The 19,835-nt window shown below is 41.0% G+C and overlaps 1 protein-coding gene across 1 annotated transcript in view; it reads left to right on the top strand.

Annotated features, from left to right (window-relative positions):
• The window catches only part of POU2F1 (POU class 2 homeobox 1), a 130,830-nt gene that overhangs the window by 67,932 nt on the left and 43,063 nt on the right, over positions 1-19,835 (top strand). The window contains exons 2-5 of the mRNA XM_015422554.1: positions 919-987; positions 8,657-8,751; positions 13,358-13,411; positions 15,006-15,125. Of these exons, the coding sequence (XP_015278040.1) occupies positions 927-987; positions 8,657-8,751; positions 13,358-13,411; positions 15,006-15,125 (330 nt within the window). The 5' untranslated portion in view covers positions 919-926. The remainder of the gene's footprint in view (positions 1-918; positions 988-8,656; positions 8,752-13,357; positions 13,412-15,005; positions 15,126-19,835) is intronic.

Genomic DNA, 19,835 nt, shown 5'->3' with positions numbered 1-19,835 from the left:
CACACACACACACACACCAATTTTAATCCTGTTTCAAGAATCTTTAAAGGTAAACTGAGCCTTCATTTACTACTTCATCATCTTTGTGCATTACCCTTATGGGTTTTGCAGCTGCTCTAAGCCATGATTTGAAAACTTCTAGAGCTAGTTTTTAGGCTCAAAGATCCTCCCCTCTGAAATGGAGCTCAGACTGTGCATACACATAAAGGAAAAGAGTCACACTTTCCTTTACATCTGCAACAGCAATGTTAGGAAACTTCTCTGAGTGTCAGCATGGCATTTCTTTTTTGTTTTCTTTTTTAATCCCAAAGAACAGTGTTAGGTAATTTGTCATTTTTATATACATAGTGTGCCATCATGTTCAGCTTAGCATCGTGATGTAATTGCATAATGGTAGCATGGAGATGTCAAGGAAGCATAGTACAATAGAGGAGTTAACAGGAACATCTGAGGGGATACCAAAAGGGCGGGTGGCATAGGTAGAAATAGAGATGAAAGTTTGAATGAAATGTCAAGGAACTGTTTAAGAAGCCCAGCAACATTTTGTTAAACCACAACACTACACTAACCAAATGATTCTTCAGTACAGCCTTTGAGATTGGTTTACTAATGATAATTGCAACAAATGAAGAAACAAACTTTTATGATGTGTCTTCAGAGAATGCCTTTTCCTCTCCAGCCTGCTGAATATAATTATTTCAAAGGGTTTTGTGGTGGTGCTAAAAAGTTCTGTGGCCTAGTTTTCTAGGTTCTTTTTGATATTTCCTTGATATCCTCCCAATGATTGCATTTTGGGTTTGACTTTTTGTATACTGTTTACTGATCCAGTGTGATATCTGATGTTTTGTACTGTAGAACAGATAGTTTTGGTATGGTTTTCTGTCCTGGTTATTCTCTTTACCTCTGTTTCTAATGCAGACTCAAGAATGAACACTCCGTCTGAAACCAGTAAACCTGTAAAAATGGAGAGTGGGGATGGGGAAACAGGTAAGAATGAGATGATGCTCTAATCTGGCTTTATAATAAAACTGTATGGATTTGAAAGAGAGATTCAATTGAGTGCTGGATGGCTTTTTAATAAACAAAACAACTTTAAGATTAGAGGGGGAGAAGATGGAGTGATGCATTTGCTTGGTTCATGACATAGTCATAAACTTCCTAGTTAAGCATGGTATTTGTATTCATTATTGTATCTAGTATGTAGACCGTAATAGGTGCTTAGTAGTCCTAGTGAAAGATGTTGTGTCCTTAGGGTCATTTTCACCCCCTTGTTGGACATACAAAAAACAAAGTTAACAGCAACAACACTGTTTGTTCACTTGGCACTTGGTGGTAGAAAAGGCATAACCAAAAGTTTTCTGGCTAGAATCGATGCTGTGTAAAGGTAGACAGTGCAGTGCAGCAACTTGCCAAATGTTCCCCATTTGTTGATTGTCTCCTTACCTTAATATTTGTCACTTTGGTATAGTGGTTAAGTGCCAGTTTGGTGTAGTGGTTAAGTGTGCGGACTCTAATCTGGGAGAACCGGGTTTGATTCCCCACTCCTCCACTTGCACCTGCTGATGTGACCTTGGGTCAGTCACAAGCTCTGGCACAGCTGTCCTTGAAAAAGAGCAGTTTGTGTCAGAGCTCTCTCAGCCCCACCCACCTCACAGGGTGTCTGTCATGGGGAGGGGAAGGGAAAGGAGTTTGTAAGCCGCTCTGAGACTCCAAGTGAAGGGCGGGGTATAAATCCAATCTCTTCTCTTCTTCTTCTTCTTCTCACTAGTGCCATATTTTGCTTTTGCTCCAGATGGTTTCATTGCCTATGGGTATTTTATAGATTGTTTCTGTTTTTCAGTACCCTGAAAGTATTATATTGTCACTGTTTGTGAGCTAAGTCCACCACAAGTATGCTTGTAGTATTTTTATCAGTGGTGTTGGAGCTTTGCAAAATGTGCCTGTCTTTAGGGAAGGTCTTAATATGATGTGGAATTATATTGTGGAACTCTACACTATAACTTTAATGCTCTTGGATGGTGCCCATATTTTGCATACACTTCTGTTATCATTGATTTTGCACAGCTGTCTGTTCTCATATACATCTCTCTCAATTTTTCCAATTTGTTTCAACAATATGGCTGTTTCCCCTATTTCTTTTCAGCATCCTGTGTTCCATTTTTCTCAGGATGAAGGCCACTTCTCTTGTATGACAGTAGCTCTTTTGTACATTTTTCTGATAGCAATTTGTCTAGGAATCTGTTTGATACATTGGGAAGCAAGTTTTAAACCGATCTCTTGAGAAAATGCTGCCCAATTCAGCCTGCACTGATAAACTAGTTCTCAGCAACTTTATCTGTAATTAACAATTGGTAGTCTTTTAGAACTGCCCACATTTTGAATTAAATGATAAAGGTAGTGATTGTTTCAAGGTTCAGAAACGTAGGCTTTATTTATATCTTACAATTTCATCCAAACATGTTTACTAAAAATAGGTCCTGATGTTTCCGTTTGCCTTTGGTCTGGTAAGTGTATTTAGGATTCAGCTTAAACTTTTAGGACTGTGTATCTGTTCTGTGAATGATATATTAGGAACCACATGCCGTACTGGCAACTGAATTACCCTTGAATTGGTTTGGATCATGACATTGTCCAAAGCAAATAGGAAGGAAATTTGGTTTGGATGTAGTTTCAGATGATACCCATGTTGGTCTGCAGTGGAACAGGTAGATTTGAGTCCAGCAGCATCTTAGAGAGAACTAGATTTTCAGAGTATGAACTTTCCAGAGTAAAACCTGATGAAGGGAGTTTTGACTCTCAAACGCTTGTACCCACAAAATATTGCTGGTCTCTAAGGTGCTAGTGGACTCAAATCTAGAATAAATATTGACTAGTAGATTTAGTCATTGGATCAAACTAGCCCTGAACAGTGAATTCATCCTCTCTCACTCTTTTAAGAACCAGCAGCAACCACATAACTTTTTAGGCAATTGGGCTACTGTGGGTTGAGCTGGAACAGGAAGGGAAATCACATTTGTGATTGCTGAGGAATTATGTAAGCATCCCATAATGTTTTTAGGGAATTCAACAGGAAGCATGACTGATCTACAGCTACACTTGTGGTTTCTCCTTCCCTGTCCAGCTTGTTTCCTATTAGTCTGGCTGGCATGAACTTAGAGCATGGTGGCACCAGCTGCATAAAAGTGGCAAAGGTAGTAGAAACAGTGGAGTGATCACCACCATGGGGAAGCTGGCAGTTTCCTGAAGGTCAGCTTCTGCCCATGGGCCAGGCCAGTAAGAGAGGTATGAAAAGGGTAGGGGTGGTTAAGGCTACATAAATAGGCCACAAGAGACTGTGATCTGTATTCTAGATGTTGGACAGATAACTAGTTGATTCGGAGTGAGATAAAAGAAGATTCAGTAGACTTCTCATGGTGGCCATGATGAAAGAGTAGCAGTATCGGCTTACCTGTCTCTCTTAGGTTGGAATCACACGTTTGCTGATTTTAATCTACCTACTACATATCTCTCCCTTGACCTTCAGGAACAGTAGGTTGCAGCAGGAGAGGAAAGCAGGAAAACCCTGTGCAAGGTCTGCTTCACAAGCAGATCTCATTGGCTACAACCTCTTCAGGGGGAATGTGTCAGAACAGAGTTCCGTAACCTCTTCAATAAAATTCTTTTTAAAATGTTTAAAAGTTCATGAGTTTTTCAGTATACAGACTGAAAACTTCATTTCCCTCTTGAGAGTTCTGGCACCTCTTTTTTAAAAAAAGCCCTTCAAGCTTCTGTCATTAAATCTGATTTAAAATGTCAGAAATATTCAAACTCTGTGTAGTTCAAACTCTGATCTTAGTTTCAAAGTATTTCTCTCTAAAACAGGGCAACTGGACCCAGTCGTCTACAGGGGATTTTTATAAATTGGAAAATAGCAATATTCCACATATCACCAGAACTTGAGTCATAGAGTTAGAAAAGTCCATCTAATACATAGTTGACCAACCTCTGCTTGAAAACCTCCAGTAAAGGGGAGAGTACCTCTTCCGTGTAGTTGGTTTTATTGTCTAAACCAGGGGTGTCGAACTCATTTGTTATGAGGGCCGGATCTGACATAAATGAGACCTTGTTGGGCTGGGCCATGTGTGTCATAAAAGGTAATGCCAGGTAGTAGAGATATAAACTTTATAAAGGACACAAACACAATTAAATATTTTTTAAACTTTAAATAACACATTTCCAGTGAGTTCGACACTGTTTTTGCCATCAGGAAGTTTCTTCTAACAGTCAGCTAGTTTACCCTTCTGTAACTTAAGCCCATTGGGTGTAGTGGCAGAGAACAAGTCTTTACCTGTTTTTATGTGTTCCCATTCGGAAGTACCAATACGGTAGGATGATATACTGAGTATGTCAGTTATATTTATCATATTCTATTAGTATGCTTATTCTGTCCACCTTTGTTTAGTTTGAGTAGACATACACTTTTGAAGTCTAATTTTGTCAAAAGTGCCTGATATAGGATTTCTGTGGAGAGGGAACCTGAAGATGGCGGTCAGTGGATGGTACGTGAGGCAGAGCCCATTGGGAATCAATGAGCAGGCCCTGTGCACCTGGTAATGAAGCTCACCGGGGGGGTGGGGGACTACAATCACTTAAGGTATTTCAAGTCCCCTGCTGCCAAAACACCACAGATCATCCCTGTATAAGCCAGACTTAATTTTGTCACAAGCATAAGCACAAAGCAAAAGCTAAATGTAGGCAATTGACCTCAGCCTAGAAGAAGAAGAAGAGATTGGATTTATACCCCGCCCTTCACTTGACGTCTCAGAGCGGCTTACAAACTCCTTTCCCTTCCCCTCCCCACAACAGACACCCTGTGAGGTGGGTGGGGCTGAGAGAACTCTGACACCAACTGCTCTTTTTCAAGGACAGCTGTGCCAGAGCTTGTGACTGACCCAAGGTCACATCTGCAGGTGCAAGTGGAGGAGTGGGGAATCAAACCCAGTTCTCCCAGATTAGAGTCCGCACACTTAACCACTACACCAAACTGGCTTTCCATCAAGTCTCATGTACAGCCCCCAGATGATGATGATGATGATGATTATACAGATGGGAAATACTAAATCTGAGTGTCTATCGTACTAGATATTGAATTCGTAGTACCAAAGTCAAAAACTGTGCAAAAGACATCAATCAACAAAGTGAGCCAATTGTACTATACCCTGCATATAACTCGGTATCTGCAACTCAGAAATAAGAATCTGAAATCATTTACCCATTGCACACATTTATTATTTATGTAGTTTAGTTACATCATTTGTTCCCTGCCTTTCTCTGCAATGGAAATCCAAAATAGCTTATATCATTCTCCTCTCCTCCATTTTATCCTCACAACAACCCTGTGAGGTAGGTTAGACTGAGTGCGTAATTGGTCCAAGGTCACCCAGCAAGCTTCCATGGCAGAGTGGGTATCCTAGTCCAGCACTACTACTTCTTCTTTTTTTACATGTCCAGCAGTTGTAACTATTATACCACACCAGATCTCTCTCTCATGTGTTCTTATTGCAACAAATGTGTATGCACACTTCCAGGTGTTCTCCCCTCCCCCCCTGTACTGTCTTGGTGGCTGCTTCATTCAGTCACAGCATGATTCTAGATGGCAGCAAGAAACAAACTGAGAGTCTTAACCACCAGGTGTTTACCCCATCAGATGCCTGTCGTGATGTCCTGGGTAGCAGCAACTGGACAAGGTGCACAATGTGCTGTTCGTAGCTGTATGAAGTAGTGGTGGGCTTGGGAGTCTGACCCTTTGTCAACCCATCAGCTGTGTGAAGGCTTGTGGCTACTAGCATGTGAGCAATGGCAGCTGACAGCCAGCAACAGGTGGCCAGTCAGCAGTATGGGTAATTCAACTCCTACCACTCTGTTGTTAGAGTTAGGCTGAAGTTAACGCAACCATGCTGAATAATGTTGAGTGACCCAGCTGTTCAAGAGTAGCACCAGTCACAAGCAAGCTGGTCCTTGGCCTTTCTTTTTATTTCTTGCATATGTGCATAGAGAACCCTTGTGAAGTATGCATATGTGCCCAACTCGTATATGCATAAACAAGAAATGAGAAAGTAGGTCCTCATCTTATGCTCCCCCCCATCATTATAAATAATTCTATCTAGCAACTAATTCCCTGTCCCTTTAAAAACACACACACACACAAAAATGGCCAGGCCAGTGAAAGAATAATTACTGCTCTGCTGTCAGGGTATGACTTCCCTAATATCAAGATATTAGTTTATTTTAATACTTGAAGTTATTGGACATTCTACAAACTCTGATCAGTTGGCCACTGGGAAAATTCCTTTTCATGTGTTTTGGATCCCAGCTGTCAAACATCAGGAGTAAATATTTGTCATTTGTTATTTTTTAATAAATCTTATCAGTGTCCTTTTTCCAAGAATATCCAGAATGTGAACTCTTGCTATTAAAACTAATACCATGCTGAACAGTACAGTGAAAAGAATGTGAATGTGGACATAAATATTCTACTCAGGAGGATTCAGGTACCTCTTCCAGTTCTGTACCCTTAATCAAAGGGTCATTTTTACAAAATAATGATATATTCAGATGCAGCAATAGATTTACCTGTGTAGAGGCAGAGGAACACCTTTGCTACCAGGTGTTAGAAAAATTAAGCATGGAATTTAAAATGATTCAACCAAAATCTATAGAAAAACATGGAAAGAGCCCTTACATCAAGTTGAAAATTCAGTTACCTTCAGTAATATCATCTTACCTTGTGTGATATTCATGTGCATCAATGTCATAAGAAATGCTTCATCTAGAGATCTAGTTCTTGTGGTGATGTTCTTGTGGATTGGTAATGGGATCTCTGCATTCTGTCCATTTCCCCCCCTTTTAGACTCACTTTCAGAGTCTTTCCAATCATGTCTGTATTAATTCTTTCTTCTCAGTTTGGTATACTAGATTCTGCTTTATCTTTGTTTGTAACCTAGTAGTATACGCTGAACTGCAGACTGGAAGGTTGGTAGTTCAGCGGTTCGAGACCCGAGTGCCGCATGACGGAGTGAGCTCCCGTCTCTGGTCCCAGCTCCTGCCAACCTAGGAGTTTGAAAGCAAGAAATTGCAAGTAGATAAATAGGTACCACTTCGGTGGGAAGGTAACAGTGTTCCGTGCGCCTTGGTGTCTAGTCATGCCGGCCACATGACCATGGAAACATCTTTGGACAGCGCTTGCTCTTCAGCTTGGAAACGGAGATGAGCACCGCATCCCTAGAGTCGAATTCGACTGGCTTTAGAGCAAGGGAAACCTTCACCTTTACCTAGTATAATAGATTCTGCCTTATCTTTGTCTTATAGGAATCACCCTAATACTAAAGTTGTCTTTTCTGTTTCTTACTGACTCTTAAGATTCATTGACGGGAAAATTACAAATTTTAGCTGGGTTCAAAGAAGGCATCCAAATCACTGCTAACAACTACAGTAGAAACTCTTTTCTTTATTGATCAATCAAGGAAAGCATCCATTCTTAAGTAAGTTCAAGATGCTGACAACTTTACAGATAAAAACATAAGCATACATAGGCAAACTGATATCCGAATCTTGCAGAATTTTCACCCCAGTTACACAACAACTCAATGCCGCACCAAATCTAAACCAATAGAAAAATTATCTATACATCCTTCTTACCATAGAATACCACTACCTTATCTATTGTATGCTACAAGCACAACATGAACTGCTTACTACTATAGTTTAAGAAAACAGGATTTGGGATAAAGGCTAGTTTACCCTATGAGGCAAGGAATGCAGACTTTTGGAGACTTCCACTAGAAGTACAGATAAGAGTGCTGGATCATCGCAGGGTCAAACATTTCCCTCAGTTCTTTACTTGACCCTTAACGGACATGGCTACATTATGGCTCATTCATATTTCACCTTTTTCCCCCTTCATCATCCTTCTGCTATTTTTCCCCAGCATGTGCAATCTTTTATGACTTGTAGGGTTTTTTAATTGATTTCCCTCTCTTTCATCTTCATCCTCATGTGTGTTGTGAATGCTGCTATATGTCTCACCCTTTTACTCGGTCACCTTGCCTATAGTGCCACCTCTCTTCCTTTAATTTCATTGCTTGGATCCTATCAATGGATTATGTTTACAGTAGACAGTCCCTGACATGGAGCACAGTTCCTCTTCCTCTAAAATATCTATTGGCACAAGATTAGTGCCTTTCAATTGGCCCTTGTACAAATGGAATTTTTAGCAAAAGTGTGCTGCATAGCAGGGTAGACTTCAAGCCTTTGGTAGACTTCAAGCCTTTTGGTTTGTTTCACCTTCTGTAACCTGTGCCAAATATAAGGTTGTTACATTGCTCCCACAAGCTGCCTGGACTTCAGCTAAGGATGGAAAACTTGACAGTTATAGGAATTGCTTCTCTCTGTTTCCTGGCTGTCTTAACGTGATACATGGATATTTTTCCAGCGATGCACTTAGATGATCTGAGAGCCTAAAAGGCCTGTAAGGTAACAAGCTACTCTTAAGTTTGGCTGTAAACTTGTGCCAGCACTTCAATGAATCAGCAACAACATTTAAGAATGAATCCAGGGTTTTTTCAGAATTGGTGTTTTGAGATAATTTTAATAGGGTGTAATTTGTCTATCCCTGTAGGCACACAGACAAATGGCCTGGACTTTCAAAAACAGACTGTGCCTGCCGCAGGGGCAATCTCTACAGCCCAGGCCTTTCTTGGACACCTCCATCAGGTAAGGGTGTTTTGTTTTTTTTAACTCCAGACTTAGAAGTAAATATAGTGGAGCTTTTCCCTGTAAGGTAGGAAGTTGAGCCCATGAGCAGATGCACAAGCAGAGGACAGCATACCTGAAATCTACCAAGTTCACGAAGTAACTACTTTACAATGCGCTGTGTAGGCTGTCGCAGGAAGAAAATAAAAACAGCCAAAGCTAAGAGAGGAGTAGAGTTTTCGGTCCAAAATGAGTGAGTTGTGGACCTGTGAGCAGGCCAGTCTAGTACAGTTATCTCATTGGGGCATATGAAGGGAATTGCATGTATAATGTCTGTGGCTCTGAGAAAAAGACATTTGCTCTTGTTAATGGGTGATGCCATACAGTGGATAGCAACATACAGTAAGACAGCTGTGAGAGTATGAACTAAAATAGTGAATGTGGCCAAATAGGTACACAATAGACTGGTAAAATTGTTTCAATTGACTATATTTCTAACAATGTTTCCTCAAAAAGGCTTCAAGTAACATTGCATTTCTTAACTGGATCTGGGAGATCCTGGTTCAAATCCCCACTTGGCCATAAAGCTTGCTTGGTAAGCTTGGGCTCTCTCATTCTCTGCCTAACCTACTTCACCCGGTTGTTCTGAGGGGTAAAGTGAAGGGAGACCAATAGACTCTTCCTCAAATACTTTGGAGGAATGACAGGACAAACATGTCTGAAATAAATATTTGATTTAAACTTATTCTCCCTTACAAGCTCTGTCTATCAAATAGAAGCTTTGATGAGGGATTGTAAATCAGCCATCTCCAAGTATAATCAGTTTAACTGAGGCACTTCCAAGTGTCCCTGTGGTTGCATTGAAAATATGAGATAACATATTTCAGTTTCTTTCTTAGCACCATGTGTTGCTAATTAACTAATGATTACATGCCCAGCATTAAAAAGTTAGTTAACAAAGGTGAGGAGATTTTGTGTTAGCTAAGTTCAGTGCTGCTGTGTTGATAATGCTGAATGCAGTTTAGCTCTTTGACTTAATGGCACTTTCGCAGTTGATTGATATTTTCTGTGGACTTACAGCATGGAATGTTTCACTGAGTCAAACTGGTGCATGTTTTTTTATTATACATTAAACATATTATGAAATAATGTGGTAGTATAAAATAGATTTTGGTTCCACTATAACTTACTCTTTTTCTTCTTTTGTCTGCTGAATAATGTCTCTGCTTTGCTTTGCAAATTTTTGTATTTGGAATGACCTCTTGGCATCCCTTTATGTTTCCCACCCTTAATTAGTAAATATTCTATTTGGTTTCTCTTAATGAATCGTTCCCTGTATTCTTCCCTCACCTGTATGAAGGACTGCTCCTGTAAGTTTTATTTCTTTAAAACTTCCCTCTCTCCCTAGCTTACTGCTCTTTTCAGTATCAGTTGAGGAAGGGACAAATTTGTCTAAACATTCACAGGGACACAGTCCAGGTACCAAGTAAGGCAAGGAAGGATAAATTACTGTCTTGTTCTAGATGTTTCTCCTTATTCTTTTTATCCCCTTTTCCTTTAATGAGGAGATATGGGGATTCTTGTCCAGGAGGACAGTCCATTTCTTCAGAGTACTCAGCAGTTCCAGCCCCCATATTCACTGCTCCCCTGTCAAAGTTTCAGCAGTCTCAGAGCCAGCACTACTGGTATTTCCTGTTTTACATTCTGTACTAGCCTGCTAACATTTTGATAGGCTTGGGGCATTCCAGTCCTGTCTCCAATCCCACTCGCCAGCCGCAGTCCACTAACGTGAATAGGCAGAACAAGGGGTGCAGAAAGCATGGCCTGCCTCTGCCCTGTTGTTCCATTCCACAGACTCTCCAAGGAAGCTGCAATTGGAATGGAGGAAGCAACAGAAATCACACACAGCACTGCCTCCCTCCCTGAACAGGTTCCTGGGGTTTGTAGCTGATGGGAACATAATTTGTGATTGAGTTAAAGAGGAAAAAGAGGAACGCTGTTGCTTCCCTTTCTGCCCCCACTGTCGGGTCTCTGCCAGTGAAGGTTGGGCCAATGTTGGAGGTAGGGGTACCAACTCCAGGTTGGGAAATGCCTGGAGATTTGGGGGTGTGAGTCCATCCTCCAAAGCAGCTATTTTCTCCAAGGGAACTGAACTCTGTAGTTTGGAGTTCAGTTGTAATTCCAGAAGCTCTCTAGACCCCACCTGGAGGTTGTCAGCCCTAGTCAGGGTGCTGAGCAAGTGAGGTGCTCTACTATTTTCCATTACTTTTTCCTTTACAAATGAATACCACCTGTTTACTTTGTAGAAAAAATCATATACTCAGGGATGGGGGATAGAGGTTAACCATTGCTGCTTCTTTTGGTAGCATCACTGTGCAGCTTGTTTAATAACTGCCAGTGGGAGCCACGGGGGCTGGTTCACTTCTCAGTCTGCGTAGCCCCAACCTTTCATCTGTGTTCACCTGCTCTGGTCCTGTTGCTGCAATATCTTGGGATATTGGGAATGTGGGTATGGATATAAGAAGGCAAGAAACTGAAGTTGGGCAATAGTGGAGCTGAGCACAGTGGAGAAAAAATAGTGAGGAAAGTCAAAATACTGCTATGCATGTACTACTTATGTATGCCATTCTCACACATGCACATAGTCCAGCTTTTGACCCACACCTGTAATGCTGCCCAACTCCTTATCTGATTAAGCACCCTCTGTCCTTAAACCATGTGTTTCTTGACTGGTTTTCTTTAATCTTCCAGGCAATTGAATGTTTATAAACATTCCATAGCATCTCAGTCGCTTAGCCAGTGGATGAGGAAAGTTTATTTCATTCAGTTGAAGCCAGAATGCTCAACATAGTCTACAAATACTGCAGCCATAACTTAGTTTTTTCCTTTTGTCAGGCTTATCAGATATGTGGATTAATTGACGAAACCTCAATTTTCTGGAAATCTGAGTGTTTTGTGCATTAATTGGATATCTTGCTCCTCGTTTTCACAATAGAAAATACCCAAAATGGTTATCCAAAGCTATCTGACTTCCAAGGAAGGGTGTTGCTGAGCAGTGAGGCAAAGCACATTTCTTAAATCTCCCTTGCTAAGAGCTAGTGAATATTTGAAATTTCTCAAGTGGTCACTTATATAATATCTGCTGAGCTAGAATGATCAATTCTCAGTGGTACCCAACAGCTGGAGTCAGTTTACCATTGCAGTGTGCCACAGTGCCATTCAGAATCTCTAGAAAGATTCTGTCCTTGAGCAGTTAAACTCAGGCCTTGGTTAAAATAGGCTTTCAGGCCTTTGCATGCTATACCTAGAAGACTGTTTTTGTATGCTAATGCAACAAAGAGTTGAACGTAGCCAAAATTTAGTAGCTTGTTAACCTAGCCAATTCTCTAAGACAGCTGTGCATAATTCTGCTTTGGACTCTTTTCTCTAATTAATACAGTTGAATCTCAGAATACTGCTGGGCAGGCAGATTAAACTGGATGCTGGCACTGGAGATAGGAGCTTTTTTGGAGACAAATTGTCTGCTTGGTAACAGATGGCATGTAATAATCTTGCAGACAGAAATACAGAAATGTTGAAAAATGCTTGAAGTGACTCTTTCTTGCAGTGTTACTCTCCCTAGATTTCACTACCTTGATGCAACGTAGTGTTGAATTTTCAAGACTGTGCTAGAACACATATAAAGTAGAACATGCTGCTCTTTTCCATAAAACACATCTCCTGTCACTTATGACCCTCATCCTTTACTTGGTTTTGAGCACATATGTGGCTCATCTATAACAACTATTACAGGTAAGAGGGTATTTCTGTGAGCTATCAAAAATTCATAGTTCCATCTGCTGCTGCTATTTTAAATATTAATCCCAGTGGTGTGGAATACAGGAATTGTGGTATGGTAACAGTCTTCTGCCATTTCTGACTCTTCTTCCCCTTTTTAATAAAGTGTCAGTCTAGTGTGTTAGATTTATTGGCTGTTTTGATGAAGTGCTATACTTAGGGACCCTTTACGACTTACTTTTTCTGATACAGAGGTTGATCTGTGCTGAAAGTGTATAGTATATGAATGGTGGACTTTGGGTTTCTTCTCCAGGTATGTAGATTAGAAACCAGTGCATTGAAGAGTAATCTCTGTTGAAAAAAGTAGAACATGAAGCAGTCCCTGGTTGCCAATTGCAAATAGATTTTAGTAGCTGTATATTAAATGTCTCCTGTGTATGAAAGCCTTGTCCTTTGTTCTGATTTACAGAGGATGTAGTTAGGTGAGAAGAGGCATGGGACTGAGTATTCAGCTGCTGTATGGTGTTGTCATTGTGTGATCATGTAAGGAACAGAGAGAAAATTCGTGTGTATTTTAAAGATTTGACAATCTGATTGAAAGTACTCTTTTTAAAAAATACAATATTCTCATGTACAGAAGCTTCTGATGGTAACATTTACCACACATTCTCTATCTTAACTTGATTAAAGTTAAGATGGAATTCCTACATTGTTTTTCAAAGCTCTTGTTGCCCCTCTGTGTCCCTCTGTTATCTTCTTTGCTTAAGAGGTTGGCAAAACGTTTTATAGCAAGTTGATGTCTACAAAGTCCTTTTTTGTTTTGTTTTTTAATTCAACATCATTCTTATAGGTTCAGCTCCCTGGATCAAGTTTACAGGCTGCAGCCCAGTCCTTAAATGTACAGGTAAGAGTTTATGTGTCTTGTGCCTTTGCATCAAACCAATAATTTGCAATACTCACAGAGGTCATTTAGGAGCAAGTATCATTTGATGCATCAATGCTGTTGTTTTATTTAAGATGAGTCGTTCTCATGCCGTATTACAGAACCAGATCCTTGTGTCCTGTTTGGCTTTCAACTTGTCTTTCTGAAAGCAGAACAGAGCTGAAATTGTCAACCTTGCTCATAATTCATTATTTGGTTTTCCTACTATAGTAAATAATTATATTTTAAAGCTGTTTGTGTTCCCCGCTCTTGCGAGGTCCACCTGACTATTTACCCTACATATGATACAGGGTGCCTTATAGCATTACAATCCACTGGTTGCTCCCTTGCATGAAATCATCTGAGTGATGCATCCAAAGGGAAAAGCACATACTGTTATTGTGAAATGGCTTCACTCTGTATGAGAACTAAGGAGCTAGGATAGAGCCTTCTTGGAAACCCCCTAGAACATGCACCTAGTTACATATGATGATTTTGAAAAAAAGGGGAGATAGTGACCTTCCTCTCCAAGAGAAAGAGGCAGAAAATTGCCTTGGTTGCCATGGTAAATTTTCAATCCCTGAGAGAGATGTTGGCAAACAGGCTATATCTCCAGTGCAGAATGTTTACAGTCCTGTGCTGTAATTATCTCTCAATGACTGGCAGAATTAATCAGAGCCTCTATGTTAATTAGCCTGCTCTGCAGTCCCCAAAACAGGTGGTAGAAAATATGCAAATCTATGCAGAATTTTAATGTTCTGCATAAGCAGTTTTAATTACCATAAACCCCCTCTTCTTGTTTTTCCTTTTCATGTGCTTTCTTGCTTGCATTTCATCCCTCATGGCTACAGTAATTTCTTCTTTTATAAAATGGTTCTATATAAATGCGTATATAAATACTGCATTTCTGTAACTTAGGGACAAGATGTGTGTGTGTTTGGGGGGTGTTCTTGAATACTGTTCAGTACGTAAGGTTTTTCAATTGAGTACCCTGTTTACTTTGTAACTGTATGTAGACTTGAGGTATTTATACTACTATGGAAAGAAAACATACTGCCCTTATCCAAAACTACCATGTTGAGCAGTGCTACCCTCTCAGTGCAGATGTATGCACAAATCTTTTTGGAGCAAAGAAATGGGGAAGCTGATGAGTGTCATGTAAATTGGAGCAAGATTAGATTGAATTGGAGCAGAAGATTTTCCTCCTCTTAAATAATAAAATATATTTAGGCATATCATCGCTATTGTGCCAAACAAGATACTAGCCTGAACCACCATTTGTCTGTTATGAACTGGAGCTGTTGAATGTATGGAGTGATCCTGAACCTGGGTGACTGTTTGGGAATTGTTAATTTAAATTGATTGTGGCATTTTCCTTCCATTACAATTGATATTACTACATGAAATCCTGTTCCATTATCTGCAGTTAGCTATGGGAATTAATTATTACATTAAGCAGGTATTTCTCAAACCAAGTAACATACATCAGCCATAAACGTTTGTAATGAAGAACAATGAAGATGGCTGTGTCCATCCATGTTTTGCTCTACAAAGGCTTATATATTTTCTTTCCTAGTCTAAATCTAATGAAGAATCTGGGGACAGTCAACAGCCAAGCCAGCCTTCCCAGCAGCCTTCAGTGCAGGCAGCCATACCCCAGACCCAGCTCATGCTGGCCGGAGGACAGATCACTGGGGTAAGCTGAGTCCAAGTGCATTTTAACAAGCCACCTGTCTTGTGGTGTTGCACTAGCTAATCGTCCAATTAAAAAGCAATACCAGGTCACTGCATTTTAATTCCAGGCATATCAGGAAAGCAAATACCCTTGCTTTACCTATCCCTGTCTGACCTAGTCATCGATGTGCAACCACCTTGGTTGTCCCGATGGATATTGAGAGGGGTGGAAATATTTCCCTGCTGTGTTTTCTGTTCCTCTTCATGGCATTTACCCTTCCAGATCATGGTGATATGTGGACCTTGGGGAGTGTGATGACCATGTGCTGGTTTCTCTTTCCTGTACAAGCAGTTGTGAAGGGTGATGTTGGAAATTATTCCTTGCTTATATGACAGTTGTTTTGTGGTGCTTTGCAATACCATTGTCTCCCACTGCTGTTTTATAGCTATATGGAAATTTGGAGTGAGATGTCATCACTACTGATACATAGCTCTATCTTTCCATTTAGATCTAGTGTAGGAATAGCAGCTTCAGTTGTAAACGAAGCAGGAACTTTTATTAGGACCAGCTAAAAATCACAAAATGAGGCAGCCTTAGAGGTTCACAGAACTACTCCTTCAAGCTGCATATCTATTTTTTTAACAAAAGGAGAAAAAAAGGAAGAGAGATTAATGTTGATGTAAGGCACTGTAGAAGCCTGTTGTATAATATAACAATCTTAAAACAGTGCTTCAGAAAACGGTTTGCCGGGTTAAATTACTTTATGTCCAGTGGCCCAGGAGGTCATATTAGGACAATGAAGCACTGGCCAGACCTACTTTGAAACTATAAACACCAGCAATTATTTAAATGTAGTTCTGATCAGAATACTCTGGATGCTGGTAAAGCAGGGAACAAGTTTAAAGAAAAATTTAACCGTTTTTTAAAAAGTATTAGGAAAGTAGAGAAGAAAGAAGTAACAACAATACCTCTTATTTTGCAAAAATAAGTATCTTGGTTACTACAATAATTCAGAAATTATGTAAAGTATACAAATATCAATATATAGTCAATATATAATCTATCAAATGTAACGCTTAGGGAAGGCCTTGAACCGCATTTTTTTGTTTTGGTTTGTGGTTCATGGCTGAACCATGAACTGAACCACGAACCAATATGAACTGGGCGGTTGGTTTGCATACCAATTTGGTTTTTATGAGTTCATGACCCCTGCTTTCTGTTTCCTGCCACTTTTTGCAAGGAGCGGAAAACAGGGTTTTAAGTAGCTCTGAGCCATTTAAACCAACGCTCCCTCTAAGCTGTGGAGTCTTCTGAGCAAAAATCCTACTTGTTGAGCTACCAGCATGAAAGTTGTGAGCGAGCGATTTGACAGCTGCATAAATTAGTTTGCTCTGGAGCCATCCTTCCTGAGCTAAGGCAAAAATGGGTGAGCCAGAGGCTAAAAACCTGTGAGCTAGCTCACACTAACTCAGCTTAGAGGGAACACTGATTTAAACCATGGCTTTCTTCCTCTGAAGTGGAGGACATCTTGCTTGGGTGATTCCCACTATCTATTAAGGGAGGCAGGAACTAATTTTTCAGCTTCCTGTCTCCAGCCTTGTGGGAGTCACCCTCTCCAGTATGTTTCCTGCCTCAGGAAGAAATGCAGCTTCAGAGACAAGCTTGTACTCTTTTTTAGATTTAGACTTAGATATTTTTTTTCTTCAACCTACTTCCTTACTTTTCTACCTTATCTATTCCTTCGCTTGCCTCTTCTTGTCCTTTCTTCACCGCCCCCCCCCCCAGAGTGTAGAAGGGCAACTTGAGTGCCAGACTGCTGAGGGTGATTAGCGGTCATTAGCAGTAATCTCTCTTCACTGCTCTTTTAAATCATCATTGATATGGAGATTGACAGCTTTCTGTCAGCTGTGGAGACTGATTCTTCTTTCACTGGAGGCATGAGGGAGACTGCCAAGAATGGCATGGCCCTGATGTGGTCTGCTCCAGCAGCCATGACCAACCCCTCTGCGAAGAAGAACAAGCGTGAGAAAACAAAACAGACAGGTGCACCGAGGCCAACATCTGGTTTGGACCAAAGTCTTACGATGGTGGCCATTTTGCGTAATCTGTTTTATCAGGACTCCCTTCTCAGGTGAATCACCCGCTCCAATAGGCAACAAATGAAGATTGGGGGCATCGCCCTGGAGGCTCTCAAGCCTTTGCATCATCCCAGACAGGCGCTCAGGAACAGGATAACAATCCAGGCTTGCTGCAAACTACTCAGCCTGATGAGGAAAGAGCTGATGCACCTCAGCTGCAAAGCAGTAATGTAAGATCCCTGGGGTCATTTCAATGCCCTCCAGACCTTATGGCCTTCCTTAAGCAAACAATGTGGGAGGAATTAAGGAATCTTCATTGTAGTCTTACTCCTGTTTCTCCCAGGGGTCGTAGAAGGTCTAGATCCCCTGTTAGAAATCATTCCCCCTCCTCTTCTTCCTCCCCTCCCCTGTATGGAGGGCGGTCAGGCAGACATAGGCCAGCACATGTTCAGGCCTGGCCAACTAAGGCATCCCAGAAAGGGTCTATCACTACTCACAAGAGGAGGTTCCATGCAACCGTAGATTGGCACTCACTATCTGATCCAGAACCAGAAGAGAAGGAAGAGGGGGAATGACAAACAAGTGGAGGAAAGTCCACTTTCTAAGGTGCTTGCCACCCTAGATTTACAGGAATCATCAGAGAAGGAGAATTTGGATGTCTCTGATGTGAAACAAATGTCTAGACCCAAGGGAAATGGAGTTTTTTCCTAGGTCAGATCCTCAAGAAAGAGTAATTTCTTTTCCATAGTATTTTGAGACACAGCTTAAATCTGAATGGGCTAATCCTTTATCTAATAAGCAATGTCCTACCCTTCTCAAGAGACTGTATGCCCTTCCTTCCTTTGCTAATGGGTTTTTGTAGCTGCTGGTGGATGCTCCTGTTTCAGCACCTCAATCTTCAGGTCTGTTATTGGAAGATAGACAGGGCACCATTAGGGACAGTCTGGATAGGACGGCAGATTTTGCATTGTGAAAGGTGCATGAAGCAATGGCAACAGCAATCAAGGCCTCTACAACAGTTTCTATCATTTCTAGATTTGCATTTGTGTGGTCTAGAAAAGTACTACAGTTAATACCAGAATCCAATAAATGCCTTAGAGAAGAATCCTTTCGGGTCCTAGGTCTCTTTTGCAGCCAGTGATATATTGGATTATCTTACCTTCACATCTAGAACTATGTCAGCAGCAGCAGCCAGAAGGTTCTGTGGCTACAAACATGACCAGCTGATCTTCACTCCAAGAATATTGACATCGCCTATCCATTTCAGGGAGACAGACTCCTCAGGGATCATCTGGAAAAGATCTTGATGGAAACGAGAGACAAGAGAAAAGCCATGGCCAAAACCTTGAGGCATGCAGACAGACAACGATTCAGTGGGGCCTCCTTTTGTTCCCAGCATGTCTTACTAAGATTTAAACAGACCAAAGAAAACCTAACTGGAACCAGCCAAGAGCTGTCTATAGAAGAAACAGACAGCAATCCAGATTCTTCAGGCAGCCAGGTCCTCAAACTGAAAGGTCCAACAGGGCATCCAAGCAACCCAAGGCATGATGCCAATGACATTCTGGTGGGAGGACGACTACTTCATTTCAAGGAACATTGGACATAGTCACAGTAGTCTCCAAGGGCATTGCAATAGAATTTTCCAGCCTTCCACTGGGATGTTTCATACGATCCCCAGTTTCTAAGAGACCAGAGAAACAACAAAGAACTACCCAAGCTATACAACATCTACTTGGAATAAATGCCATTGAGCCAGTGACATCCTCAGAGAAGGGATTAGGAGTTTATAGTTTTTACATTCCCAAAGAGAAATGGAAATTGGAAGACAATTCTGGACCTAAAGTTTCTGAACAGATCTATAAAGACAAGACACTTCAGGATGGAAACTCTCTGCTCCATCATGGAATTCTTACAACCAGGGGAGTTCCTGATGTCTATCGATCTTACTGAGGCATATCTCCTTGTCCCTATACTTCTTGCACATAGGAAATATCTTCATTTTTGCATTGGGGATCATCATTTTCAATACAAAGTGCTTCCATTTGGGCTTGCCACAGCTCAGAGAGTCTTCTCCAAGGTCCTAATCAGTTTGATCGTGTAAGACAGCAAGGGATTCGTATTCATTCATACCTGGACAATCTTCTGATCAGGTCCAGGACCAGGAGAAAGGCACTTTTGGACACTCAAAGCACAATACAATGCCTCCAAGATCATGGATTCATTGTCAATGTTCAGAAGAGTTTCCTTACACCCATCCAACACCTGGAGCACCTCGGTGTCATCGTCAATGCCTTGGTCGACCATTTGTTCCTTCCACAAGCCCTGAAAATAAGGGAATGATCAAGGTCTATAATCAAGACCAGGTCCACACCTCTTATGACCCTACCCAAACTCCTAGGCCTAATTATATTTTATATGGACATAATGCAGTGAGCATGACTGCACATGAGACAGCTATAGCAATTTCTGTGGCCATATCAACTTTAAATTCTGCAAATGTCAACTTTGGCCCTTAGGCCACCTGCACTCATGAAGGCCAGCCTCCTGTGGTGGATCAAACCATCCACCTTGTTGCAAGACAAGGCATATTGAAAACAGAAGGTAGCACAAATCTTCACAGATGCCAGTCTCTCCGGATAGGGTGTGGCAC

The sequence above is a fragment of the Gekko japonicus genome, unplaced genomic scaffold (assembly GCF_001447785.1).
Source record: "Gekko japonicus isolate JY-2015 unplaced genomic scaffold, Gekko_japonicus_V1.1 scaffold1424, whole genome shotgun sequence".
In the NCBI taxonomy this organism is placed as follows: Eukaryota; Metazoa; Chordata; class Lepidosauria; order Squamata; family Gekkonidae; genus Gekko; species Gekko japonicus.
This window is presented reverse-complemented; position numbering and strand designations above follow the sequence as displayed.